We start from the raw sequence: 27383 nt of genomic DNA, 5'->3' as shown, positions 1-27383 counted from the left end.
GATTATCAAGAATTTAAGCTTTCTGCCCATATCAGATATGACTATATCCTGGGATTTCTTCTTGTTACTTACAACCTCATGCTAATAACATTAGCCTACGTTAGCTCCCTTGGCAGGCACAACGATCCCAAATAAGTTTTAATCTCTTTCTCTGAGCAATAATTGTATTAGTATAAATATAATTTAAAACATTTTTGCAGACAATATAGCTCAGTACTTTTGTCTCATCTTTATCAAGGTTTCCAATAATTTTGGATCTGACTGTATGTTATGAAAATGAGTGAGCTGATGGCAGGCATTACAATATAGCTTTATTGTTCATCAAAATGGAAATCTGTATTTTTTGTGTATATTGTGCGATTCCCAAAACACCATGGTCTCAGGGCATTTCGTGTTATTATGTACATAAATCCAAGACACTCCATTTAGTATAATATGTTACGTTTTGTATGGTATTTATTCATTTGGGTATGTCCATCATCCATTTTGTATGATTTATTACGAATAACAATCCGTATGATTTGTTACAAATAACAATTCGTATGACTTGTTACGAATTGCAATTTGTTCAATATGTTACAAAATTGTAATTCATACAATACATTACGGATGTAAAAAATGTACAATATGCTACGAATTCCTATTAGTTTTGGCTAAAGTTAGCTAGGTGGCTAATGCTAAAGTTAGCTAGCTCTAGGGGTTAAGGTTAGGAGTTAGCTAAAAGTGTACTAGCTAAATGGGCGGGACGGTTGTTGCTCAATATGCGATAATGTGACTAGAAAATGTTGTATACAACAGCCAACTTTCTGGGACATAGACATGTCTTAATTGGGCAGAAAGCTTAAATTGCTGTTAATCTAACTGCAGTGTCCATTTTACAGTAGTTATTACAGAAATAAAATACCATGCCATTGTTTGAGGATAGTTCACAACAACAAAACACTTTTATCACGGCAACTGGTTTGATACATTCACCTCTGAAGGTAAATAATGTACGTATATTCAGTAATCTTGCTGTGATTTGTCATCCTGAGGGTCCCAGAGATAAAATAAATGTTTATATTCAGATGTAGGATCTGGGTTCTACAGTTTAACCCCACTGCTGTCTCTGGCTCCACACCCACCCCGCCCGGCCATCTAGATGTGTATTTTCTGTAGGGAAGCTAATGATACATCATGAATGCCATTCCTGGGAGTGGGTAAACTTACATTTTTTTATTACCATAGCATTTTTGTATATTCTCTATAGTTATGTACTTGAAAATGTATAAATTTACCAATTCGGCAAATTCAAAGTCAGGAGCACTATGACAACATGTAAAAAAGATAAGATAAATACATTAGAAATCTAAATGTACATTGACAGCTGCAATTGTTAGCTACAATGTAACCATTTGTAAGGCATTCTCACTGTGTCTGTTTTCCTTTTCATTCATTTTGTTGTACGATCAGGTGATAGTGTGGTCGCTGCTCACAGAGGGTGTTTTCACATGTACTGTAGTCCTCTTTAAAATAAGCAATCTCAGAACAAATAGAATAATCATAACTGCATATTAAATAATACTGTTATTGAAAAAAATTGTACTCCCAATGTAGGCTACTGCCCCTTTAAGAGCAAGAGTTAATGTTGCACCCTTTGTTGTGATTCTCACCAAATATGCTGTTGTCTTCTCACACTATTCAAACCCCACAATCAATAAACAGCGTATGAAGATCTCGTAGCCTACAGATCACATATTGCAAACAAGTCATCTTGAACTAAAGCGCCGCATATATTTTGGAATATCTGCTCATCCTTGACAATCACTAATCAACAGCCAAAAAGAGCACATCATCATTTTCTCTCTTTTGTGGCACCAATGTGAGGGGTTATGGCAAGGGGAAAGGTGTTGCAGTAGTCTATTATGGTGCAGGCAAAGTACGAATTACATTGAGGATACAAAACATTAAGAACACCTGCTCTTTCCATTACATAGTCTAACCAGGTGAAAGCTATTATCTCTTATTGATGTCACTTGCTAAATCCACTTCAATCATTGTAGATGAAGGGGAGGAGACAGATTAAAGAAGGATTTTTAAGCCTTGAGGCAATTGAGACATGGATTGTGTATGTTTGTCATTCAGAGGGAGAATGGTGCAATGGTATGGTAGTAGTTGCCAGGCGCACCGGTTTGTGTCAAGAACTGCAACGCTGCTGGGTTTCTCACGCTCAACAGTTTCCCGTGTGTATCAAGAGTGGTCCACCACCCAAACTGCATTGGAGTCAACATTGGAGTCAACATGGGCCAGCATCCCTGTGGAATGCTTTAGTCACCTTGTAGAGTCCATGCCCTGATGTATTGAGGCTGTTTTGAGGGCAGAAGAATGGGTGGGGTGCAACTCAAAGAGACCTCCACAAAGTTTGACTTTTGTTGCCTTTAGAGGAGCTCATTTCTAAATTCAGGAACCTAACTCTCCCGTAATTCACACTCTGGGTACGGGAACAATGACAGGTGAATCCGATGAGCTTTGTGTTCACATTGCCCTAAAAAAAAGGGAACCGAACCGAGGAATTCAAGCGAACCGAACTCGGTACCGAACTGGTTGTCTCACTTCGGTTCGCTTCGGGGGCTCTTTTGAGTAGTCAGAGTTCCTTTGGAGTGGTCACACTGCACAAAAAATTAAGAGAACTGCGCTGAGTTCACACAAATTGGCTGAACGGGACCAAGTATGAAAATACACTAACTAAAAAATATTTTGCATGCCAGGATGGAAAGCATTTGAGCTATGAGTAACAACAAGCTAAACAGGTTTACACAAATGTACAAATGCTTTGTTATTGTCTCTGTACTTTCATGCGTGCATGTTTCAATCCACAGGGACCTTACTGGTAATGCTTCCTCTGTTAGGTTACCTATCAGTTTACAGTAAACTCTTATCACACCACAATAGAGGAACTCCTTATCAGGCCATTACAAGGATTTATTTCTCTTTGACTTGACTTATGGGTAACAACTCAAAAAGGAATGAGGAAGTATCCAAGAATTACAGAAGGGGACATTTTTATTTAACTACGTACACACGGAGTCAGTCATTCATTGTTGCTGTGGTAAAGGAACTAGGAAGGACAAATCTGTTCAGGTGAGATTTTTATAGTTCATCTGAAAGTAAAGCTTTCTATCATCAAGTAAGATGTCATTCTAATCTACAATTTCAGATGAACTGTCTCATTGAAAGGTGGGAATTATGTGTAGGCCATTATGTGTCTGTGAGCGTGCAGTTAATGCACAGTATCAAAACGAGAAAAGCTTTTAATTCTAGATCATTGTTTTTCTTGTTAGTCTAGGAGATTGAATGGCGACTGAATCGAACTCTGGTCAAGGCATCAGGGAATATGCAGATTTTGCAACAGATACGTCTGGAGCCAGCTGCTCTGAGAACAGCCTGGAGTTCATCTGTGAGTTACGCCCAGGTAAGGGCCTCCAGGCTGGAGAGAGGCAAGAGAAAGTCCTGGTAGTGGCGAGGCTACCAGCACAATGCAGTGTACATCAGTTACGTCTTCGTATCTGCATGCAAACTCAAGAGATGAACTGCCATCCCGATCCATTAAGCCTGTTGGACCCTGAAAAGTTCATACTTCTTTACCCCAAGGGAGAGGACTGGTATGAGATCTTTGACGACTGCCAGGTTCTCCGGACTCTGGATGTGCCATGGTCACGTGACTCCCGGGGACGGCAGGTAGCTTGCATAGTGGTGTCGCCTCAGCCAGATGACACAGAGGAGAGGCAGAGCCACCACCGTACCCTGGTCAACCTGATTGGCCATGACCTGGATACAGTAGCAGCAAATAGGCTCGGCGAGCTCAGCTTCACACGCAGGAAGCTGGCTTCTCCCCGCCAGGAAGAGCTAAGAAGGCGGGATGCCAGGGCCTATGCAACAGAGCCATGGACCACCTCAGCCCCCTTCCCAAAAGTCCAGGAGGAACAGCTCAGCCGAAAGATATCAGTCACTATGCATCACAATGACGTGTGCTTCAGTGTAAAGGTGGATTTTAATATAACACCTGAAGGTCTCATAAAGGTCTTCCGAGAAATCATGGTAGACCATGCTTTGGAATGTGAGTCTGGTGACATGGTTCTCAAGGTCTGTGGCAGGGAGGAGTTCCTCTCTGGAGACTTCCCTTTCTCTGACTCCCTGTGGGTACGGCAGTGTCTGAAGTCCATGCAGGCGCTTCATCTGTCTGTGGTCCCCATGGCGCAGCTTGATGAGGACACTGTGAGGGCCGAAGACTGGCCCCTTGTGGACAGCTTCACTGGGCTTTCCAGCTCCCATGAGGAGCTGGCCCTGGAGGGAAAGGATGTGGACGACATCCTCATGATTTCACTCTGGGACTGCAACCGCAAGTTCAGAGTGAAGCTCCTGGGCTTCGACATACCCCAACCCCCTGGCAAGCCTCCTCAGTTCATCCACGTGGAGGGCTCTATCCTCTACGGGAGCAAGGTGGTAACCTCTGTTTGTTCCACACCCAAAGCCTTTGCTGATGAAGTTCTGTGGAACGAGTGGTTGGAGTTTGATATCCTCCTCAGGGATCTTCCCCGTGGAGCTAAGCTGGGCCTGACCATCAATGCTTGCACCCATGATAGCGCCGCAACAAAGGAATTCAAGTCCCCAGCCTCTGGTCTTAAAGCTCCAGACTACCAGAGAGGGAAGGGAAAGCTGCTGTACTTTGTGAATCTCCTTCTGATAGACCACAGGTCCATCCTTAGCCAAGGGCCACACACCCTTCACATGTGGGCCTATCCCGAGCTGGAGGAAGAGGCTTTTACCTATAAGGCTGATAAGCTTTCCTCTGCCACCAACCCAGACGTGGCAGAATCCATGGCTATCACCTTCCTCCTGGACCGCTACAGTTTCCCTGTGGTTCTCCCTCACAGCACAACCTCCCCTGGATCCTGCTCCCCTCTTGGTCAGTCTTTCCCCTCATCCTCATCCAACTCCAGCTTATCTGATAAAAGCCTGTCTCCCATCGCGAGCGACACGTTTGCCAGATCCTCCTCGTCCCCAGTGACCACAGACAGGGCCCGTCTGAGGAGGTTCAGGGAGGAGAGTGTCCAGTATGCCTCCAACCTCCCCCAGTTCCTGCGCAGCGTAAACTGGCTAAGACCCAGCTCCGTGCAGGATGTCCACTGGCTGCTGAGTCACTGGGAACCCCCAGACCTGGATGTCTCCGTGGCCCTGGAGCTGCTCAGTGTGGACTTTGCTGATGAGAGGGTCAGGAAGCTGGCTGTCCAGAGACTGGAGAGCTTGTCTAATGATGAGATGCTGAAGTATCTGCTGCAGCTGGTGCAGGTACATTGAATAGGGGACAAATATGTAATAGATGGAATCAAATGATTGAATGAAAAACTATTTGAAATAAGTCTTTAATTATAGGATATCTATGGGTAATATGTTATTTTACAACCTGGTTATTACCTGGTATTTCTTAGACCTGGACAATTGTATTGTAAGCAAACATTTCTCTGTTAAGTCTACATCCATTGTATTTGGTGCACGTAACATAACATTTTGTTTGGTAGAATACAAAGTAACAATTGTTACCAAGAAGTAACTCATTCATGTTGCTCAGCAAACATTGACATAGTTTTCACTGTGCACACTGGGATGTTTGTTTACAGTATTGTGTTATTATTTCTCTCTTTTTATAGACTCTCAAAGTGGAGCCTTACCATGACAGCTTCCTGGCTAGATTCCTCATCCAAAGAGCTCTCAGAGTATGTGACCTGTGTGTGAACCTCTATGTTTTAGTTTCCAAGGAATTTATTGACTGTGATTTATTGGGGTCACGGGAGTGAACCTGTACCCTGCTATGCTTGTAATGCATAAATAACATACATTAGCTGTAGTAAGATATACTTCAATTAACTTTCCTCTGGCGTACAGAGCAAGAGGATTGGCCACTTCTTCTTCTGGTACCTGCGCAGTGAGGTGGAGGGCTGCCCGTTCTTCCGTCAGCGTATGGCTGTGGTGCTAGAGGCCTACCTGCTGGGCTGTGGCCAGGCCATGCTGAGCAGTTTCATCAGCCAGGTGCAGGCTGTGGAGGCACTACATGAGGTGGCCAGTGTGGTCAAGAGACTCTACCCTGACAAGACGGACCTCCCATCCACAGGTGGGGTTCTGGCCTGGCTCCACTGGGATGTAGAACATAGAACATGTCATAGAATATAAATAGAACAAATTCCATTGGGTCAGAGTGGAAGAAATATATTGCTGTGAACATTGGAATGGTCATACACTTGCCTTTGGAGTGTTATAAATCAAATTTGATCGAATCATATAAAGCTGGTAACAGATTGTTTGTTCCCCAGCTGCCCAGAAGCTTCAGGAGCTCCTGAGGACATGTAATCTCCCATCAGACTTCCAAGTGCCCTTTGACCCACGCATCAGAGCAGGCAGAATCCTGGTAAGGTTAATTCAGTGTCTGTATGGCAGGAAGGGACATTTTAGCCAGAATGTGTTGTTGCTGTCAGGGTCACAAAAACAACTTACTGTGATTCTAACCCCCCATGTATTTTACACTCTAACTTCAATGAGTTCTCAGGTGAAATTGAACTTGATTTATCTTCAAGGTCCCGAACAGTCATACTGATTCCCATGTAAAATATCCTTTTGAAGTACTTTTTCCCTCATGACTCACTACCAGGAAGTTTGAAAAGACAGGTTGAGTGGGTGTGGAGCTTATATTCATGAGCTCGCATTGACTGACAGCTCTTTGAAACGCCTATGTCAAGACACTTGGATATAGTGTAGTGAGCAATGTTGCAGTAAAATTATGTCATTCAAATTTGGTTATTAACAAAGCAACTCAAACAACATTGAAATTGCATCAATTGTGTAAAAAAATGTATATCTCCAATTTGACATGTCTCTTGTGATGCGGTTTACAGCAGCAGTGATGGACATGTTGACATGACAACTGAGTTAAATTTTGAACGATCCTTCCCTCCTATTTTGTTCCATGCTGGCTAAAGACCTAGATAGCCAGTAACTAGCAAACACTCGACACAAATCAAAAGGAAAACATAAGTATCTTTGCCATAGATGGGTGTAACATTTTAATTATATTTGCTTACACCCTACAGTCAAATTTTGGCACCAGTAGAGTAGCTAACTAGCTATGTAAACCACGCCCCTCTGCAAACACACCTCCAATGTTGGCCTTCTCCGATGTTGTCCTTCTCTGATGTTGGCCTTCTCCGGTGTTGGCCTTCTCTGATGTTGGCCATCTCCGATGTTGGCCTTCTCCAATGTTGGCCTTCTCCGATGTTGGCCTTCTCCGGTGTTGGCCTTCTCCGATGTTGGCCTTCTCCGGTGTTGGCCTTCTCCGATGTTGGCCTTCTCCGATGTTGGCCTTCTCCGATGTTGGCCTTCTCCGATGTTGGCCTTCTCTGATGTTGGCCTTCTCCGATGTTGGCCTTCTCCGATGTTGGCCTTCTCCGATGTTGGCCTTCTCCGATGTTGGCCTTCTCCGGTGTTGGCCTTCTCCGATGTTGGCCTTCTCCGATGTTGGCCTTCTCCGATGTTGGCCTTCTCCGATGTTGGCCTTCTCCGATGTTGGCCTTCTCCGATGTTGGCCTTCTCTGATGTTGGCCTTCTCCGGTGTTGGCCTTCTCCGATGTTGGCCTTCTCCGATGTTGGCCTTCTCTGATGTTGGCCTTCTCCGGTGTTGGCCTTCTCCGGTGTTGGCCTTCTCTGATGTTGGCCTTCTCTGATGTTGGCCTTCTCCGATGTTGGCCTTCTCCGATGTTGGCCTTCTCTGATGTTGGCCTTCTCCGATGTTGGCCTTCTCCGATGTTGGCCTTCTCCGATGTTGGCCTTCTCCGGTGTTGGCCTTCTCCGATGTTGGCCTTCTCCGGTGTTGGCCTTCTCTGATGTTGGCCTTCTCCGGTGTTGGCCTTCTCTGATGTTGGCCTTCTCCGGTGTTGGCCTTCTCTGATGTTGGCCTTCTCCGGTGTTGGCCTTCTCCGATGTTGGCCTTCTCCGGTGTTGGCCTTCTCTGATGTTGGCCTTCTCCGGTGTTGGCCTTCTCTGATGTTGGCCTTCTCCGGTGTTGGCCTTCTCCGATGTTGGTTCATGAAAAACATGATATTGACTGTTCATGACCTTTAATAAATAGTGTTGTTGGATGTCATTTCATATTATAATATGTTAACATTCACTTCCCTCTGGCCAATCCCATTCCCAATCCTCCAATCCCCACAACTCTAGCTGGACAGGTGCAAGGTTATGGCCTCCAAGAAGAAGCCTCTGTGGCTGGAGTTTTCCTCCATGGACTCTCCATGCCCCTCTGGTCCCCCTGTAGGCATCATCTTCAAACAGGGGGATGACCTCCGACAGGACATGCTGGTGATTCAGGTGAGTAAAGACTAGCTCAATGATCGGTGGAAAATACGACATTTAAAAAGTGATTATATAACTTAAAACATATTTTTATTTCATTGTTAGGTAATGTTTGATTATATTTGATTGATCAATTTGTATGATGTTTCCAGACACTGGTGGTGATGGATTCTATATGGCAGGAGAAATCACTGGATCTGAATCTTGTGCCCTATGGTTGCATCTCTACAGGATACAATATAGGTCATTAACAATAGTTCAATATTCAGTCTCTAATTGAAAATGCACTGTGTCACAATCATTGATAACCACTTACTTATCTGTTTTCAGGCATGATAGAGATTGTGAGAGATGCCGTCACCATTGCTGCCCTGCAGAGGATCCAAGGAGGCACAACAGGAGCCTTCAAGAACGATGCCCTGTTTGAGTGGCTCAGGGGGAAGTGTCCACTCCAAGAGATTGTAAATAACACATAAATATCACAATTTCTTCCCTAAGTTCAATATGGATCAATAGCTATACCTCCTATCTCCACAAATCCCTTTTCAATCTTAGACACGATACAGTTGTTTATGAGAGACTGTACAGAAGTCATTTCGCTTTTGCCCAGTGACTTTGTGACATTTTATGCTCATGCTTTTACAAATCCCTGACCTTCTCCCACCTAATCTCAGCACTATCAGGCTATGGAGAGGTTTGTTAACTCTTGTGCTGGATACTGCGTGGCCACGTATGTGATGGGGATAGGGGACCGCCACAATGACAACATCATGATTACAGACCAAGGTAAGAATGAGAATAGTATTTTACATTTCACTAACAGAAAAGAAGAATGGAAGACACAGCATAAAAAGAGTGTTATTTTGTCCCCCCAAAATGTGATGAATGCATTCTAGGTACTCGCACTCAAACCCTGAAAAGGAATACAAAGGAGGCCGAGATGCAAAAATAAACGTAATTTAATACATGCTCAAAAGAATAACAAAAGGTGTTAAGTGCAAAGCACAAAAAAATTCTAAACAGAAAACAGCACATATTTCGGCTTCTATGACTTCATCAGTCCGTACCAGTGCTTGTAGAGCACTGATGAGGGCATAGAAGCCTAAACATATTTATTCTCCCACGCAACGGTAACCTTCCATTGCAGCCTGAGTGCAGACCGACCCATCACACATATGGATTGGGGAAAAATAGATGCATCCATTGGTTTAATATTCTCCAGTGTTTTTATTTTGTTTTAGCAGCCCTAGAGCTTAGTCCGGTACGCACTATGCAGGTTTTCATTTTGACAAATAACTTCCATTAACAAGAATTCTTAACATAAATGTGAAAAATGTACTAATATAAATAATTATAATGGTTCAAAATATGTACATTTGTTGTTGATTTGTCATCAACCATTTGCGTGTTGTGTGACTAATTAGTGCACCAATTAGATGTACTAACTGCAGTTAATTTTGCCAAGCTGCTCAAACATTCACGGTGGGCCTTAAGGGAACATGGCTGAGTAACACAGCACCAGATATACGTCTTTGGTGACCTTTTCACTCATGTCAGGTTCACCTTTTCTGCATTATCTGTTTTTTGTTTGACAAAATCTATTTTGTGCTCAGTATTCAAAGACCAAAATAAAGATGAGCATTTAGATGTATTCTAAGCAGATTGAATCATGTACATTTAGTTGCCAGTGGCAACTGTTTTTTATAAAACGTTTTACATGCAGTACCTGCAATGTAAAAAAAAAAATCAAGGCAAGGTCATCAGTCTCAATGAAACAGCCTGTCCTTTTTCATATCCTGTCCTTTTTCATACCCTGTCCCTTCTGAATCTGCATTGCTTGCTGTTTGGGGTATAAGGCTGGGTATCTGTAAAGCACTTTGTGACAACGACTGATGTAAAAAGCGCTTTATAAAATACATGTTGTTGATTGATTCACTGTCCTCTTGATATGGTGAGTGGAGTGTTATAAATGTAAAGCATGTTTTTCTGCTCCCAAGGGAATCTGTTTCACATTGACTTTGGCCACATCCTGGGGAACACCAAACGGTTCCTGGGGGTTAGCAGGGAGAGGGTCCCCTTTGTCCTCACTCCTGACTTCCTCTACGTCATGGGCAGGATCAAAGGTCAACACAGTCTCTACTTCCAGAAGTTCAGGGTAAGCGGCCTATCTGAAGCTCCTCACTTTCTTTTAAATGTGAAGACTAAATAACTGTTGGAGTTATTTATTATTTTGTCTTAACCTTGTCTTCTGAGTTTGTGTATGTTTGTGTGGTTGTGTCAAACGAGTGGTTATTCTCTCCCCACTTGCAGGACACATGTACCCAGGCCTACCTGTCCCTGCGCTCCCACTCTCGCCTGCTGGTGACCCTCTTCTCCCTCATGCTCTTGACGGGGATCCCTGAGCTCAGTGCTGCAGAGGACATGCGCTACCTCCGGGACGCACTGCAGGACGACAAGGGGGAGGACAACGCACGGGACCACTTCCACCAGCAGATAGCAAAGTGCGAAGAACTGGGCTGGACAGTTCAAGCCAACTGGTGGATCCACATGTTGGCTGGCATTAAGTAGAACCAACTTCCAGAAACCCATTTATGCCTGAGATTCATTGATTTTGTCATTTGTTTTTAAACCCAACAGAATCAGGTGTTACACAACAGACTGACATTGACAGGATGAAGTACTCAAGTGTCAGGCCAAATTCAAATCCTGCATGAGGGAGGGTTGCTGTTGTGCACCTGTGCGATATGCTCCAGCTGACTAGAATAAATTGTGTTGATTCGAATAAATTGGTATGATAGCATGCGGACAATGTATTACTTCCTTAATGATATTTGAAATGATACAATGACTATGAGGTTAAAGTGCAGACTGTCAGCTTTAATATATCGGGGGAACTGTTTAGAAATTACAGAACTTTTTGTACATGATACCCCCATTTTAGGGGACCAAATTATTGGAAAAAATGTACTTATGTGTATTAAAGTAGTCTAAAGTTTAGTTTTGGGTCCCGTATTCCCAGCACACAATGATTACATCAAGCATGTGACTCTAAAAAGTTGTTGGGTGCATTTGCTGTTTGTTTTGGTTGTGTTTCAGATTATTTTATGCCCAATAGAAATGAATGGTAAATCATGTATTGTGTCATTTTGGAGTCACTTTTATTGTAAATAAGAATAGAATATGTTCCTGAACACTTCTACATTAATGTGGATGCTACCATGATTACAGATAATCCTGAATGAATCGTGAATAATGATAAGGGAGAAAGTCATTGCCACGCAAATAACATAGCCCCCCAAAATGCCTACCTCCCCTGTTATTGTAATGGTGAGAGGTTAGCATGTCTTGGGGGTTTGATATAAAATGCCGACCTTCCCTGTTATTGTAATGGTGAGAGGTTAGCATGTCTTGGGGGTTTGATATTTGTGTGTCTGTCTCACACAAATAACTTCCTCTCTCATCATTATTCACAATTAATTCAAGACTAATCATGGTATACTGAACAAAAATATAAAAATTCAACAATTTCAAAGATTTTACTCAGTTACAGTTATTTTAAGGAAATAAGTCAATAGAAATAAACGAATTAGGCCCTAATCTATAGATTTCACATGACTAGGCAGGGGTGCAGCCATGGGTGGAGCTGGGAGGGCATAGGCCCACTCACTTGGCAGCCAGGCATAGCCAATCAGAATGAGTTTTCACCACAAAAGGGCTTTATTATAGACAGAAATACTCATCAGGACCACAGCTCCCTCAGACGATCCCGCAGGTGAAGAAGCCAAATGTGGAGGTCCTGGGCTGGCGTGGTTACACGTGGTCTACGGTTGTGATGCCGGTTGGACATACTGCCAAATTCTCTAAAACAACAGTGGAGTCAGTTTATGATAGAGAAATGAACAATCAATTATCTGACAATGGGCTCTGGTGGACATTCCTGCAGTGAGCATGCCAATTACACTCTCCCTCAAAACTTGAGACATCTGTGGCATTGTGTTGTGTGAAAAAACTGCATGTTTTAGAGTGGCCTTTTATTGTCCTCAGCACAAGGTGCACCTGTGTAATGATCATGCTGTTTAATCTGCTTGTTGATATGCCACACCTGTCAGGTGGATGGATAATCTTGGCAAAGGAGAGATGTTTACTAATGGATGTAAACAAATGTGTGCACAAAATTTAAGAGAAATAAGCTTCTTGTGCATATGGAACATTTCTGTGATCTTTTATTTCAGCTCATGGAACATGGGACCAACACTTTACATGTTGCATTTATCTTTCTATTCAGTGTAGAATCCACATGAATGTAGAAGTGTTTAGAAACATATTCTATTCTTATTTACAATAAAAGTGACTCCAGAATGACACAATATATTATGTACCATTCATTTCTGACCGTGAGTGTTAGTAAAGAAAGTGACTAAAGGAAGTGAGAGATAGTGAGGTTATGCATGTATATTAGTACAGATATACAATGTAGTGTGTGTGAGGGGGTCTAATCTATTCGTGTACATGTTTGTCCGTCACTTGTATGTGTAGGCCTACTGTAGTGACAGGCAATATGGCAGCATGGCATCAGGATGCAGACAGGGATTGTTTCTCAGAAAGCCTCATTTTGAGAGTTAATTAAAGCTGTGTGGGTGGAGCCTCACAGAGAGCCTGCATGTGATAGTAGGACTAGGGCACTTAGGGGTACAGTGGTGAGGTGAAGGGGGGCAGCATGGACCTGCCTCCTCTACTCACTCTCCTCCCTCTATTTGATGCTCTCTTTTAACGATCCTGGTCGCTTAGCTCGCTCCTTCATCGCCTTTTTCATCCATCTATCCGTCTCCTTTGAAACAATTTCCCACAAATAATAGTTTTTAGTTTTCCTCATCTCTTCCATGTACTCTACTGTCCTTTTCTCTATTGTCCCTCTCGTTAACCCCCCTCTATTGTCAGAGCTGCTTAGTGGTTTGACCTGGCACTGGCCCTGTTCTGGAGCACTGGGTGCCCCCTGCCCACGCCACCAGACAAAGCTCAGACACCACCGCCACCACTCTGCCTACTGCATCAAGGGGTAAGTACATGTCTCTCTTCTAGGATGTCCAGTTCTAGCGAAATATGAAAATGGGGTTGTATTTAGTAATTGAAGTCTATGGGTGTCCATCCATGTAGAAGAGTAACAGTATGGGCAAGAAGGACTATATCCTCTCGCCAGAGCACGTTGACAGAGTTACAGTGACCTGGATATTAAAACAGAGGTGCCGTTCATTAGATAGTTCAGTTTTAGGTCACCATTCAGGTGCTTTTCTCAGAACAATACCAGCGGTGTGCCAGCAAGAAATGTGTGTGAGTCACAGGGGTGGCACAGTGTGTGTTGCCATGGCATGCTGCGGCTTTGTGCAGGTGTTGGACTCTGTACTGGGCAGGAGGTGGCTGTCTGAGAGAAACTGAAGCTGGGTGTTGTTGTTTTAGAGTTGATTGCTTTCCTTGAATCAATACTCCTCCACTGTCTTCCTTTCAAGGGTTTGTTTGTTTGATTGTTTGATTATAGTCATGGCCTCTAGAGGATTCTCACATGGTGGTTATTGTGAGAGATTAACATTAAAGGTATGATTATAACTATATATATATGAAACTAATCAGAGTAACCAAGGCTGGGGTGTGTTTAGTGAAGGTCCTCGAAGGTCTCACATGGTGGTCACTGCTCCTTGTGAGAGATGGACAGGTAGGATGGACAAGTTACAGAGGCCAAGTTGAAATTGATCTCCCTCCCTGTTTCACAAATGATGTTCCATCTATAGATATATGGAACAAGGATAGAATGACGAGAGTCACGGTCCAATTACTCGCTTTTCTAATGTATAACAACAGCATTTGGGTGCAAATCAAATAGTTTTTTTTTAATGGACATAGAGTAACCGAAGTTACTTTTTTATTTTCAATGATTAAATAGCACAGAACAGGATGTAGACCAATATACCGTGTATGAAGGATTAAAAAGACTAAATAACCATTACAGGCCCTGCTCGTGCCATTATTTCTGACAGCATAAGAGGAGAGATCTGTTTTGAAAGAAATATCTATGGTGTGTAATTACTAGGTTGTCAGAATTTTCTCAGTTGTTTTGTCCTAGCAGCCTTCAATCTATGTGCAATTATTATGAAAAAATGTAGCCTACCTTTGCATCATTTTGTTAAATATGTGATAGCTACTGGCTAAATAACAGTAATAATCAAGTCTTGATGGTCACTTTAAATGGGTTTGTCCTAATGATATACTGTGCACTATGCTATGCTAGACATGCTGGTAGCCAAGGCGTTATAATTTGAGACCACTGCCCTAGATCTCCTGCCCTCCCCCATCACAACCTGTCTTTGTCACCACGTGGAGATGAGAACGCTCCCCAGGGTGGGGCAGTGGTGGGGCATGTATTGGGGGGTGAGACACTGCCTGTGAATATCCATTAATATGAGAACAGGTGAAGATTGAGAATGAAATCAGAATGAACTAGTTGAGCGATTGATCAAGACATAATTATATTTTGTGTGAGAATAATGAGCCCCATAGATTTCTTTAGATTTTCTCCAGCCTCAGATCTCTCATTGTTTGCATCCTTCCGGAATGAATCCTCCTTGTTCACCTACATGGATGCCCTTGGTTTCTATCTGTCATTACCAGAGGGAATGGGAAAGTTCATGAATATATACTGTATGTGATGGTGTGTATGTTCCTCTTCAATGTCGTGTTCTCTTGCAGGGTCCCTGCTTTGAGCTGCAGCGGCCCGTGGCTAACCTGTTATGACATGGTGCAGCGTCCTCTGACCCCCCCATGACGGGGGGCTACTGCAGGGGTACAGAAGGCCCCACAATCAGCCTATATTTTGGAGGGAAATGCCACTGATAGATTAGCCAAGCCAAAATGACTTCATATTAATGAGGAAAGTATTGTTAATTATAGGACATAACATTGAGAGAAATGCATCTTCCAGCACCTGTCTGATTCAAAGGGGTTGGGTTAAATGCTTAAGACACATTTCAGTTGAATGCGTTTAGTTGTATGACTAACTAGGTATCCCCATTTGCCTAAATCTTCTCTTTTGGTAATACAAACACCCCCCCCCCCAAAAAAAAGATTTAGATGCACTATTGTAAAGTGGCTGTTCCACTGGATGTCATAAGGTGAATGCACCAATTTGTAAGTCGCTCTGGATAAGAGCGTCTGCTAAATGACTTAAATGTAAATGTAACAAACGTCATGATCATCAAACATCTACACAGTTCATTGTAAGACACTATTATATGGGCATACGTTTCTTTACCGATTATATAGTCACAATTTTGTTTAGACTATTGCTGGCCTTTATTTGGCCTTCTGTTTCCACTTTCCAGGGATGTGACAGATGCTGCCTGGGATCTGCGACCTTTGCCTTTTCCCAGCATGACTGATTTCCTCTGGTGTTCAGAGTGGACTGGGGCTTTCTAGCACCATTTTAAATCAGTTATGTTGAAGGGGCATGGCACATCTTAGTCAACACAGAGAGAAAGGGAGACCTCAGCCATCAAACTGTTCCAGCTATCTCCAGAATCTCATTTTATGGCAACACTGCCTAAGGCTAGCTGGATGTTTTAATGTATTTATAGAGGAGTAGAGATATGTCATTACTGGTCTAACATTTAGTTGAAACGGTTACATTTAATGCCACAACAATTTTGGCATGGAGTGGATCAAAGCAGAGTGTTTGCATGTGATAGTCTGTATGCTACTCGTGTGACAAATCTGACTAGTGGTTTCTTACTTTCTTTCTGTTTCTGAATTGATTTAATTATGGTATTCACTGCTTGTTGTGTTTTTCTTCCAATCAGGCTTTCTGTCTTACTCAGCCCGTAATGTAAGATGACTTTCTCACCCCCATCTCTTGTCGTCTCTCACTAATGTATTTATTCTGTTACCTTTTGACTAGTGATTGGTTTGGGATTAACAGGGCGAGTTTGGGCGCGCAGTCTTGGTTAATAATTAGACTGGAACAGACTCACACACACACACACACACACACACACACACACACACACACACATCCTGTCAGATGGAGGTCCCTCCATCTGACAGGATGTGAGACAGTGAGAGAGTGATTGAGAGTCAGGAGAGCTTTTGTATTCTCTTCCAACAAGGGGAATTAGGTGCTCCCCGCAGCCTGGCAACCATCACCTCTCTGTGGGCGTAACAACAACCCGCTGCCCCTAGAGTAACAGGGCCCTCTGGAGCTGCTGAGAGATGCAGTGTCTCTACACTGACCACTGATGTGAAACAGAGGCGTTTCTCTGTTTCGTAAAAACAGCCCAGCAGCAAACTGCGCACACACACACACACGGCCCCGCACAGCAGCTTTCATCACCTAATACAGAGGTAGGTTTTACATATTAGCTATCTGTTTGAATTGGTGAGGTCCTGTCACCTCTCTATTTCATGTGATAATGAGCACAGTGTTAAATGAGGACAGAACAGCTAGGGATTTGATTGTGTAATTCTTCCTGTAGACGGGAGAGATGAGGGAGTGCACGATCTCTGATGTGTGATGACTTTGATGTTTATCTTTGTTGCTGTTACGCTGGGTATAGATTATAGAAGACAGATGAGTTGGAAATGACAGAAAATAACTAATACCTTCAACCAAATAATATGGTGTTGACTGAGGACTCCATCCCTGTGCCTGTTCAGCTTCCCCGTCGATATGAGCACACAGGGTATTGAGACAGATGTTCTGGGGAGCAGTCACAGCCCGTCTGAACCAAACACTGGGGCTGGAACTCAACAGGACTACTGCCTCTACCTGCACAGGTACTGGATGTTCGTGTGTTTCTTTGGGTTTAAGTAAGTGAGTGTAGATCTGTATGCTGCACATACAGTATATTGGAACCATATACTGTGTGGATGTTAAATGTACCAATTATATCTGTTTACTTACAGATAATTATTAGTGAATTAGTGTTTATGAGTGTGAATTGTATGTCTTCTCAGGGCATTTTTTCAGAATGCATGAATTAATCTCTGTGGGTATCATACAATCCTCACAACACTGCTCTTTTATATAATGTGGGCAATATAATTGGACGGAAGTGTTTGTTTGTGTGATGCAAGTATGGGTTGATATACTTGAGGGCATGGTGTGTGTGTGTGTATGTACAGTGGGGCAAAAAAGTATTTAGTCAGCCACCAATTGTGCAAGTTCTCCCACTTAAAAAGATGAGAAATGCCTGTAATTTTCATCATAGGTACACTTCAACTATGACAGACAAAATGAGAAAGAAAAATCCAGAAAATCCCATTGTAGGATTTTTAATTTATTTATTTACAAAATAATGGTAGAAAATAAGTATTTGGTCACCTACAAACAAGCAAGATTTCTGGCTCTCACAGACCTGTAACTTCTTCTTTAAGAGGCTCCTCTGTCCTCCACTCGTTACCTGTATTAACTGCACCTGTTTGAACTTGTTATCAGTATAAAAGACACCTGTCCACAACCTCAAACAGTCACACTCCAAACTCCACTTTGACCAAGACCAAAGACACCAGAAACAAAATTGTAGACCTGCACCAGGCTGGGAAGACTGAATCTGCAATAGGTAAGCAGCTTGGTTTGAAGAAATTGGGGCGGCAGGGTAGCCTAGTGGTTAGAGCGTTGGACTTGTAACCGAAAGGTTGCAAGTTCAAATCCCTGAGCTGACAAGGTACAAATCTGTTGTTCTGCCCCTGAACAGGCAGTTAACCCACTAGGCCGTCATTGAAAATAAGAATTTGTTCTTAACTGACTTGCCTAGTAAAATAAAGGTTAAAAAAAACAAAAAACTGTAGGAGCAATTTTTAGGAAATGGAAGACATACAAGACCACTGATAATCTCCCTGGATCTGGGGCTCCACGCAAGATCTCACCCTGTGGGGTCAAATTGATCACAAGAACGGTGAGCAAAAATCCCAGAACCACACGGGGGGACCTAGTGAATGACCTGCAGAGAGCTGGGACCAAAGTAACAAAGCATCAGTAACACACTACGCCGCCAGGGACTCAAATCCTGCAGTGGCAGACGTGTCCCCCTGCTTAAGCCAGTACATGTCCAGGCCCGTCTGAAGTTTGCTAGAGAGCATTAGGATGATCCAGAAGAAGATTGGGAGAATGTCAAATGGTCAGATGAAACCAAAATAAAACTTTTTGGTAAAAAACTCAACTCGTCGTGTTTGGAGGACAAAGAATGCTGAGTTGCATCCAAAGATCACCATACCTACTGTGAAGCATGGGGGTGGAAACATCATGCTTTGGAGCTGTTTTTCTGCAAAGGGACCAGGACGACTGATCTGTGTAAAGGAAAGAATGAATAGGGCCATGTATCGTGAGATTTTGAGTGAAAACCTCCTTCCATCAGCAAGGGCATTGAAGATGAAACGTGGCTGGGTCTTTCAGCATGACAATGATCCCAAACACACCGCCCGGGCAACGAAGGAGTGGCTTCGTAATAAGCATTTCAAGGTCCTGAAGTGGCCTAGCCAGTCTCCAGATCTCAAACACATAGAAAATCTTTGGAGGGAGTTGAAAGTCCGTGTTGCCCAGCAACAGCTGCAAAACATCACTGCTCTAGAGGAGATCTGCATGGAGGAATGGGCCAAAATACCAGCAACTGTGTGTGAAAACCTTGTGAAGACTTACAGAAAATGTTTGACCTCTGTCATTGCCAACAAAGAGTATGTAACAAAGTATTGAGATAAACTTTTGTTATTGACCAAATACTTATTTTCCACCATCATTTGCAAATAAATTAATTAAAAATCCTACAATGTGATTTTCTGGATTTTTCTCTCTCATTGTGTCTGTCATAGTTGAAGCGTACCTATGATGCAAATTACAGGCCTCTCTCATCTTTTTAAGTGGGAGAACTTGCACAATTGGTGGCTGACTAAATACTTTTTTGCTCCACTGTATGTGTTTGTTTGATCAGCTGCTGTCTCTCGGTAGGCTGTTCGGGAAGGAGACAGCTGAGTACTTCCTCAACCCATCTCCTGTCCACACTTCCTCACCCACCTGGTACACACTACTGATGAAGAACATGGGAGGTAACTGTTATAATACAAAAGTACATCTTTCCTTTTAGGTGACAATGTTGTATGCAAATGATGTATGCAAATGTCCCCTTTTTTGGTGGTGCAACTGGTTGGAACGTTTCCAGAAGGCATTCAAGTGTGTTCTAACTGGAGAGGGAGGAAGTGGTACAGCCCAGCTAAGCATGCACTGTGATGTCCACCATTTCACCTTTCTGAAAAGTCCCATTATCCAGCCTAGTATTTCAACAGACTAATTCCCACTGCTAATGTATTAATTGCCACCTCGTGTCTTGCAATGTGTTGTATGTAGCGTTTCATGTGACCAGTGTGCCTCTGTGTTATGTATTTATTGTGTTGTGTAGCCAGAAGAACCAACCCTCAGAGCCTGGTTCCTCTCTTGGTTTCTTCCTAGGTTCCTGGCTCCTAGGGAGTTTTTGCTAGCCACTGTGCTTCTGTCTCTGCATTGCTTGGTCTTTGGGGTTTTAGGCTGGGGATCGTTAAAGCTCTGATGTAAAAAGAGCTTTAAAAAGGGATTTATAAAATACATTTGATTGATTGATTGTGTGTCAGATGAGGTGAGTGCTGAGGCCCTGTGGGACACCTTGAGAGAACACTCCACCAGACGACTCAGAGACCTTGAGGAGGAGGAGGAATCTGAGTCTCTTGAGGTCAGGCTAATTATTCATTACACTGGCTAATAAGTACTAATGAGTAATGCCCCTGAGCGGTTCCTGGTCAGGGTCACATTGTCAGCAAAAGTCAGGGATAAAAATGCAGAGCAAAATATGTTTGAGGTTGATATTTCTCATAGACAGCTATGACTTCACTTTCCTGTCCCTTTGTCCACAGTTGGTGAAAGCCTCTGTGAACCAGGATGTACAGAGAGAGCGGGGTCACCTACAGCACCTGGCAGGGGTCAGGTATATGTTCAACCTGGCCCAGCTCCACCAGGCTTATTCTGCCCATGTTCTCTCCCTCAACCATCCAGCTCTGCTCCTAGATGACCTGGAGGAGCTTGAGGGACCACATAGTTACCTACCTATCTCACAAATAAACAGGTGAAGGGAAACCTAGCATTATTAAATAAGCATTAGCTTATACTATTGGTAATATAACTACTATAACTATTTCCAAAAGCCTTGCGAATTGAAAATCATATGTAGAGACCAATCTTGGGTCAGAGTATCATGTATCTTTTTATATGTGTGTTATTAAATGTGCTTATGCTGTGTTATTCATATTGTAACAAAAATCCATTTGTGTTAGTAAAATTTGAATTTGTGTGTAATGCTGGGACAAATCTTCCACAAGAGGGCAGTCCCAGATTAAGAGGATGAATGTTTAGTTGAATTTATGCTGGTAGTTTTCACTTTAATATGACAAGCTGTACTTTCAAAATTGCATTTCTATAATTTCCACTCATAGTTTTCAACAAATAGTCATTATTTTATTTGCGAAACTGTGTATAATTTTGTGAGTTTGTAATTAAAAGTGAAAAGTGGCGAGTGTAATTGATTGAATCATTCAATGTCCAAAATAATAATAAGTATTACCAATCAAAATCCCCATATTGATCCTAAATGTAATCTAAGTGGATACCATAAACTGTCAGCTGAATGAAAAGAGCTATGAAGCATCTTCACTCAAGAGCATTGCTTTATACTGTATGTTTGTGTGCTTGTATGGTTGGATGTGGAAGAGTGTGTGAGTGTGATTGTGCATCCATGGCTGGAACCTGAAATATGTCAACTCAGCACTCTCCAATGACCCCTGACCTCTGTTATAGACACATCATTGAATCCTACTACTCACTGCTCCGGTTCTCAGGGCAACGAGCCTCCATACCAGGCTCCTGATTGGTGGTATGCAGGCCCAAATGATAAACACACTAAACATAAACGTCTGATTGCAGCCAAACACGATGAGTATGAAAGCAAGAAGGTACTTTAGATTTCACAGTGGTCAATTTTCCCTAACCATTGCCATGCATCAATCACCTGGAAGAGTACAGCTCTGTGAAATTACAGCCCCAAAACCCACAATTTGACATCCCTGAAGCAGGAAGGAAGATGGGTGGTGGGAGAGGGGTGCGTGTGATGGTGTCCGTCCATCATTTATTAACTGTGCCAATACTGCCACTGACTTCACGGAAGTGTATAATTCAGACCTATATAGCCCTGAGCCCACAAATCCTAAAAATACACAACATAATACAAATATAATACATTTTGCAGAGCTGAGTTATGCTCGTTACTCCAAAATAACAATTTGACCCTCAGAAAACAATGAATTAATAGACCCTCACAAACCAAACCAATAAATCCATTCTTTGCCCTCACCTGTCACATTAACATATTTTTACACCTAGGGTGGAGGGGAATGGAGGAGGAGGTATATTTATAACAATCCCTGGTCCAGATAGCTCTAACAGCCCTCTCTACTGTGTTGGTGTTATGATGAGGGAACCCTTTACTGGGAGGGAATGTGAGGTATGCTGGGGCAGGACTTGTTTATGGATCCTAAGTTGTATTGGTCTGTGATGGGGACAACTCCAAACCCAATATGAAAAAGCAATACAGTAATGAACAGCAAACTACATAACAGATTTACCACACTACCCATCCCCACACAATATCACCCCCATCTGCCCCTTGAACAACAGACTGCTCTCTTGTTCCTGTGCTCTGCAGAAGTCTGTTTTCTGAGGTTTATCTCCCAGTCAGATTTGGCTGGCACCAGATAATGAGCTTGTTGATGGCGTTTGTCATCATCATTCTATAAAGATGTTTATATTCCTCATAACAAAATACCCAGCTGCAGTACCTACAACAGGCTTACATGGAGGCACTAAAAAAGCTAATACAAAATTATTTCTGACTAAGGAATTGACCCATAACCTAACTATTAAGAATTATCACGGGAAATGAAGAAATGAAACATGTTCAACCCCCCCACTCTTATTACCATTTATGATCCTACATTTGTAACGACTGGGCAGATACCTGTCCTGGTCAGAGTTATTGGGGAGGAGCGGGAAATTAATATTTGTAGAAAGATTACATACAGAGAGAGGCAGGTGGGAAAAGGAGCAAGTGATTTACGGGAAATTATAATAAACTAGGTTTAGGGCATTGCAATGTGTATCAAACAAACCGAGGCTTTGTTCTTCTTCGTTCAAGTTTAACTTTGATGTCCTGAACGATAAGGTAACATTTCTGTCGTCTTAACGTCAGCCTTTAACCTACCTGCTGAAAGACGTCGATGTCGGGGGTTGAACGGTGTAGTACTGTAGCCCAGTCAGTATAGCGTCAGGGTGGCGCCCATACCTAACAGAAACCTACCTTGTTTGTACAGTAGGGTAGGCCTACATATATATATATATATATCCACTTTGATAAACGCTGGTTTCTACTCCTCCTCCTTTCTGTGCAGTACTGGACTGCAGACCAAACACAGGACTCATACAAGTGGTCGAGGCGGGCTAGGAAGCAGAGACAGTGGATCAGAGAAAGTGGTGAGCAGGTGAGATTACTGCACATTTTTACCTTTCGTTTTAGCTGTAGAATTAAACTTCACTGCCCTCTGTATTTCTCCAACACTTATCGGTCGTTGACGGTAATAAATAACTGCTGTTATGCGACCGTTTATCCTGAACCTGTGTTTGTAGAACCCTGAGGAAGTTTACAGAATAGGCTAGTGTTCAAAGTAACATTGATTTATGGGAGGTACTGTATCCTACTCATTATAATCAATGTAATAACTTCCATAGTTTGCATCTAGTTTTCATGCAGATGGATATTAGGTAGCCTGTACACATAAAGTGATTCAGCTTGCTATGGATAATCAGATATTGACAATCAGGAGCTGCAGAGGTATCTCATCATCTGTGGTCAAATATTGTCACCGAAAGATATGGTAGGGTGGAAGATCATAGGCCAACACTCCAGCTCCCAGTCCTAACCCCTGGTCTGCTGACTGAGATTTTAGTACAGGGAACAAGGCAAGTTGAGATAAAAATGGAAGGAAAATTACAGTAGGTATGAAAATAATGACATTCATGAACATTCACTGAAGTATACAATTTTCCAGGAGTTTTGTCTTTCTCTATACCCATTTCTAACTTCTTCCTTATATTTGCTGTTCGGTTCACACGATACCTTGTTCCTGTTTTATTACTGCTTGACACCAGAGCAGCTCTGCTCTGTGCTGTGCATGGCCCTCTGCCACTCCACTGGCCACAGGGTCAGGGCGAGCAGATTACTGACACCATTTCACACATTCCACTGGGATTAGGAAACTGCTCAAATTAACATTGAAATGGGGACCTCAATCACTTTCAGTCACAGTAACGGTTTTTAGATTGATTAGGGAATCCCCAATGTATATGTAGGACTATTCTATGACATGAGGCTTTAGCTGGAAAATAGCCCTTATACATCCTTCTTACTTTTGTCTGTTAACTGTGACATGAGTTGGACAAAATTGACCATCACTCTTAGGTTTGTGGACCCTGCTGGCACTTATTTGCAAATGTTCCCAATCAATGGCGCTGTTTGGATTGCCTCACGACTCCAACTGAATTGTTCCGTAGCTCTACCGTTCGCTATAGACTTCAGTCTGAGACAGCCATCATTGAAGTAATTTGTGGTGATGTCAAAAGGAGGTGTGTTGTACAAAACAAAGTCATCAGCTATTGGATCATCTCTAACCAATCAGAATATCAAAGCTAATGACACAATTTCAAACGCTGCTTTACCCACGTGTGTTCTGGCTCTGGTTCAACCCGGTTTCTGGGACCAATCATACGGTCTAAAATGAATTTCCAGTCTGGAAATCTTCAGAGAGGTACTCAGATACAGACTCGTTGCAGAGAAGCCACTAACGTCCATGGGTGTGGTGTAGCGTTTGGTTTGAGCAAGGAGTTTGGGTAGCCAGGCAACTGTTTAAACATCTGAAAGGTTTCCATGGCCTCTGTCTGTGGGCTTAGTTAGTATAAGTTTAATCAGGTCCTGGTTGGTATTTAGCCCCACTGCTGTGTGTGTGTCACTAACCTAAGGGGTTCAAGAGATCTGCAAGTCTTGGCCCCAAGCAGCCCTGGGAGGGCGTCAGCCTCATCTCTCATCCCAGCCCGTCAGCACCTGCTGCCTCAGCCGTTGCCCTGTTCTGCTCTGAGGAGCTAGTGTCTGGAGAGGGGCCCCTTCCAAAGCCCCAAAACACTGTATCAATATGTCTTTGATATTTTAGATTCTCTCTGGGGTTGTGATTCGAACTTAATCATGTTCCTTGACTGAAATCACCCCCTTGTTTCCTCCTGACATGGGACTTGGGACTTGTATTAGTGATTAGTCTCTCAATTACATCTGGCTTTGGTTCGGCTTACAGTGTGACTCCAGACAGCTGTTCAGCTACAATGTAAAGAGATAATTGAAGATAAGCCCCTGTCTGTCAAATAATGTAATGTACCCTTGGAAAAACCATGTGATTAAAGCTGTCTGATGGAATAATACATGACTCACAGTTGAGGCCTAGTCTGTCTTCACAGAAGATGTCATCTTAACTCTTTGATAAAGGGATCTTTGGGAAATCCATTTAATTATCAGTAAAGTCACACTCGCACACACACATGCTCGCACAGACACACGCACATGCACATCCGCTGATGATCTGAGCTGATGCTAATCTCCAGGGAAATGCCTGATTGCGTCTGAAATATATCTCACTAATAACGGGAAACCATTCAAACTTGTGGCCACACCCCTTTGTGAAGGAGCTGTCAAAATACTCTGCCTGTCTCCCATGTAAGCTGTCCAAGCCGTTGTCTTCTCCTGGTAACTCTGAATAAAGACAAATGAATAGAATAATACACATATGCTCACCCTGATGTTTTGGAAATAAAGTCTCACTATCTTCTCTCTTGGTGACTGAACAACTGATATGCATTATGGCGTTGTGCATACACTTAGAATTCACCAACTTTGGTTATAATCCATTTGACAGAAAGTCAGAGGCAGTAGTCTTTAAGCTACATGTCCCTAAAGTGCCCTCCACTTCAGCCCAGACACAGAGCACATCTTTGAAAATGTCTTGAATATTTATCATTGTAATGAGCCATAGCTCAACAAATTATTACAAAGAGATAGGAGAATGTACAGGTAACGGCCAAACTATCGGAAACACTTGAGTAAATGAGGGATACAAAGTATATTGAAAGCAAGTGCTTCCACACAGGTGTGGTTCCTGAGTTAATTAAGCATTTAACATCCCATCATTCTTAGGGTCATGTATGAAAATGCTGGGCAGGCCATTATTTTGTCTACCGTGGCTATGCCGCCTGTAAAGATCAGGAAGGACCGCATACTGTTTCAGCTCCCAATTCACTGCTTTACTGACTACGTTTCGATCCAAAACGGATCTTCGTCAGGTCAAACAGAATGAGTGCTCACTTCCCAGAATGCACACATTTCACCTCATATGACCATTACACACATGACGCATGGTGGGTGTGGAAACTAATCAATTCACTTTTGAATTAATCCCAGAGGTACATGTGGTCATAAAGGATGATGTACGCACAAATGGGTTCAAGGTAAAACCTAGGCAACAGTAAAAAAAAAAAAAAAAAAAACATGTTGGAAACTGTTGGAACACGTGCCCATGTGACCATTACACGCAGGACGCGCGGTGGCCATATAAATAATTCCAGTGACCTATTTCATAAACAACGTGTGTACCTTTAATCATTTCATATCAATGAGATGGGCACATGTTACATAATCTAATATATATGTACAATATGACCAAGTGGAGATCTCGAAGGCAGGACAATGGCTATGCCCCCATAGGATGACAATACCCCCATCCGCAGGACACGAGTGGTCACTGAATGGCTTGATGAGCATGAAAACCATGTAAACCATATGCCATGGCCATCTCAGTCACCAGATCTCAATCAAATTGAACACATATGGGAGATTCTGGAGTGGTGCCTGAGACAGTGTTTTCCACCACTATCAACAATACATCAAATTATGGAATTTCTCGTGGAAGAACGGTGTCGCTGCTCTCCAATAGAGTTGCAGACACTTGTAGAATCTATGCCAAGGTGCATTGAAGCTGTTCTGGTTTGTTTTGGCCCAACGCCCTTTTAAGACACTTTATGTTGGTGCTTCCTTTATTTTGGCAGTTACCTGTATATTGTATTACCTATTCTGTATGTGGTAGTGGTGGTCTTGTCTTTACCTGCAGCGGCTTAGTTAGCTTGCATTGAGACGCTGGATCTGATACAGATCATTACCGTTAAGGGGAATGGAAGGACACAAACAAGTTGTTGTATGTCTGTCATACAGATACACTCTGTCTGCATCATTGAAGACTTGGGCCAATTAGGCTACTGCGGAGATCGGCACAGAAAGATATTTCTGTCACGATCATTGGAAGCATACTCGGACCAACGTGCAGCGTGATCTGGGTTCCACATCTTTTTTATTTAAAGTAAGTGAACCACGCAACAAATCAATAAAGAATAAACAAAACGTGACGACAATGGATTGCTAACATGCAACTACACATAAACAATATCCCACAAACACAGGTGGGAAAAATGCTACTTAAATATGATCCCCAATTAGAGACAACGATTACCAACGATGATTTTAATTGGGAGTCATACAAATCGCCAACATAGAAAGACTAAACTAGAACCCCACATAGAAAATATAAACTAGAATACCCCCCAGTCATGCCCTGACTTACTATACCATAGAGAAACAAAGGCTCTCTATGGTCAGGGCATGACAGTACCCCCCCCAAGTTGCGGACTCCGGCCACAAAACCTGAAACCAAATGGGGAGGGTAGTGGGGGTGATTAGTGTCAGTGGCGGCTCCGGTGCGGGGCGAAGTACTTGCTCATCCCGCGGATCCACTAGCATCGGGGG

General features: G+C 42.8%; 3 protein-coding genes across 9 annotated transcripts in view; all 3 read left to right on the top strand.

Moving 5' to 3' along the window:
• Positions 1-2902: 2902 nt before the first annotated feature.
• si:rp71-17i16.5 (phosphatidylinositol 4,5-bisphosphate 3-kinase catalytic subunit gamma isoform) lies at positions 2903-11513 on the top strand. Of its 4 annotated transcripts, none has more exons than XM_052482817.1 (12): positions 2903-3120; positions 3326-3451; positions 3631-5328; positions 5688-5753; positions 5923-6148; positions 6348-6442; positions 8248-8394; positions 8532-8622; positions 8710-8840; positions 9054-9165; positions 10377-10534; positions 10690-11513. In XM_052482817.1, exons 2-12 carry the CDS (start codon positions 3374-3376, stop codon positions 10945-10947), a joined length of 3060 nt encoding a protein of 1019 aa, XP_052338777.1. In that variant the 5' UTR covers positions 2903-3120; positions 3326-3373; the 3' UTR covers positions 10948-11513. The 4 variants fall into 4 exon arrangements, with proteins under 4 accessions (XP_052338777.1, XP_052338776.1, XP_035596646.1 ...); XM_052482816.1 differs by having other exon boundaries at positions 3321-3451; XM_035740753.2 differs by having other exon boundaries at positions 3326-5328.
• Positions 11514-15879: 4366 nt separating this feature from the next.
• On the top strand, positions 15880-20960 carry si:rp71-17i16.6 (uncharacterized protein LOC100148415 homolog). The gene is made up of 5 exons (XM_035740750.2): positions 15880-16764; positions 17077-17196; positions 19364-19461; positions 20020-20117; positions 20299-20960. Exons 2-5 carry the CDS (start codon positions 17090-17092, stop codon positions 20509-20511), a joined length of 516 nt encoding a protein of 171 aa, XP_035596643.1. The 5' UTR covers positions 15880-16764; positions 17077-17089; the 3' UTR covers positions 20512-20960.
• A 1537-nt stretch (positions 20961-22497) lies between these two features.
• lamb2l (laminin, beta 2-like) overlaps positions 22498-27383 on the top strand; it is a 56109-nt gene continuing 51223 nt past the window's right edge. For 2 of the 4 annotated variants that reach the window (XM_052482815.1, XM_052482811.1), the window contains exons 1-2: positions 22498-22655; positions 22882-22971. The gene's annotated coding sequence lies outside the window, so the exon portion shown is untranslated. Of the gene's footprint in view, positions 22656-22765; positions 22972-27383 lie in introns of those variants that run through there. The other 2 variants (XM_052482813.1, XM_052482812.1) reach the window with 2 other exon arrangements.

The sequence above is a fragment of the Oncorhynchus keta genome, chromosome 28 (genome assembly GCF_023373465.1).
Source record: "Oncorhynchus keta strain PuntledgeMale-10-30-2019 chromosome 28, Oket_V2, whole genome shotgun sequence".
Taxonomy (NCBI): Eukaryota; Metazoa; Chordata; class Actinopteri; order Salmoniformes; family Salmonidae; genus Oncorhynchus; species Oncorhynchus keta.
The sequence above is the reverse complement of the archived record's forward strand: the minus strand, read 5'-3'. Positions and strand labels throughout refer to the sequence as shown.

Excerpts from the sequence above, each read along its gene's own strand:
- si:rp71-17i16.5 (XM_035740753.2), top strand. The coding sequence starts at position 3,334 with ATGGCGACTGAATCGAACTCTGGTCAAGGCATCAGGGAATATGCAGAT. Across the intron at positions 5,329-5,687 it reads ATCTGCTGCAGCTGGTGCAG|ACTCTCAAAGTGGAGCCTTA; the intron begins GTACATTGAATA and ends CTCTTTTTATAG. Across the intron at positions 8,841-9,053 it reads AGTGTCCACTCCAAGAGATT|CACTATCAGGCTATGGAGAG; the intron begins GTAAATAACACA and ends ACCTAATCTCAG.
- si:rp71-17i16.6 (XM_035740750.2), top strand. The coding sequence starts at position 17,090 with ATGAGCACACAGGGTATTGAGACAGATGTTCTGGGGAGCAGTCACAGC. Across the intron at positions 17,197-19,363 it reads TACTGCCTCTACCTGCACAG|GCTGTTCGGGAAGGAGACAG; the intron begins GTACTGGATGTT and ends GTCTCTCGGTAG. Across the intron at positions 19,462-20,019 it reads ACTGATGAAGAACATGGGAG|ATGAGGTGAGTGCTGAGGCC; the intron begins GTAACTGTTATA and ends ATTGTGTGTCAG.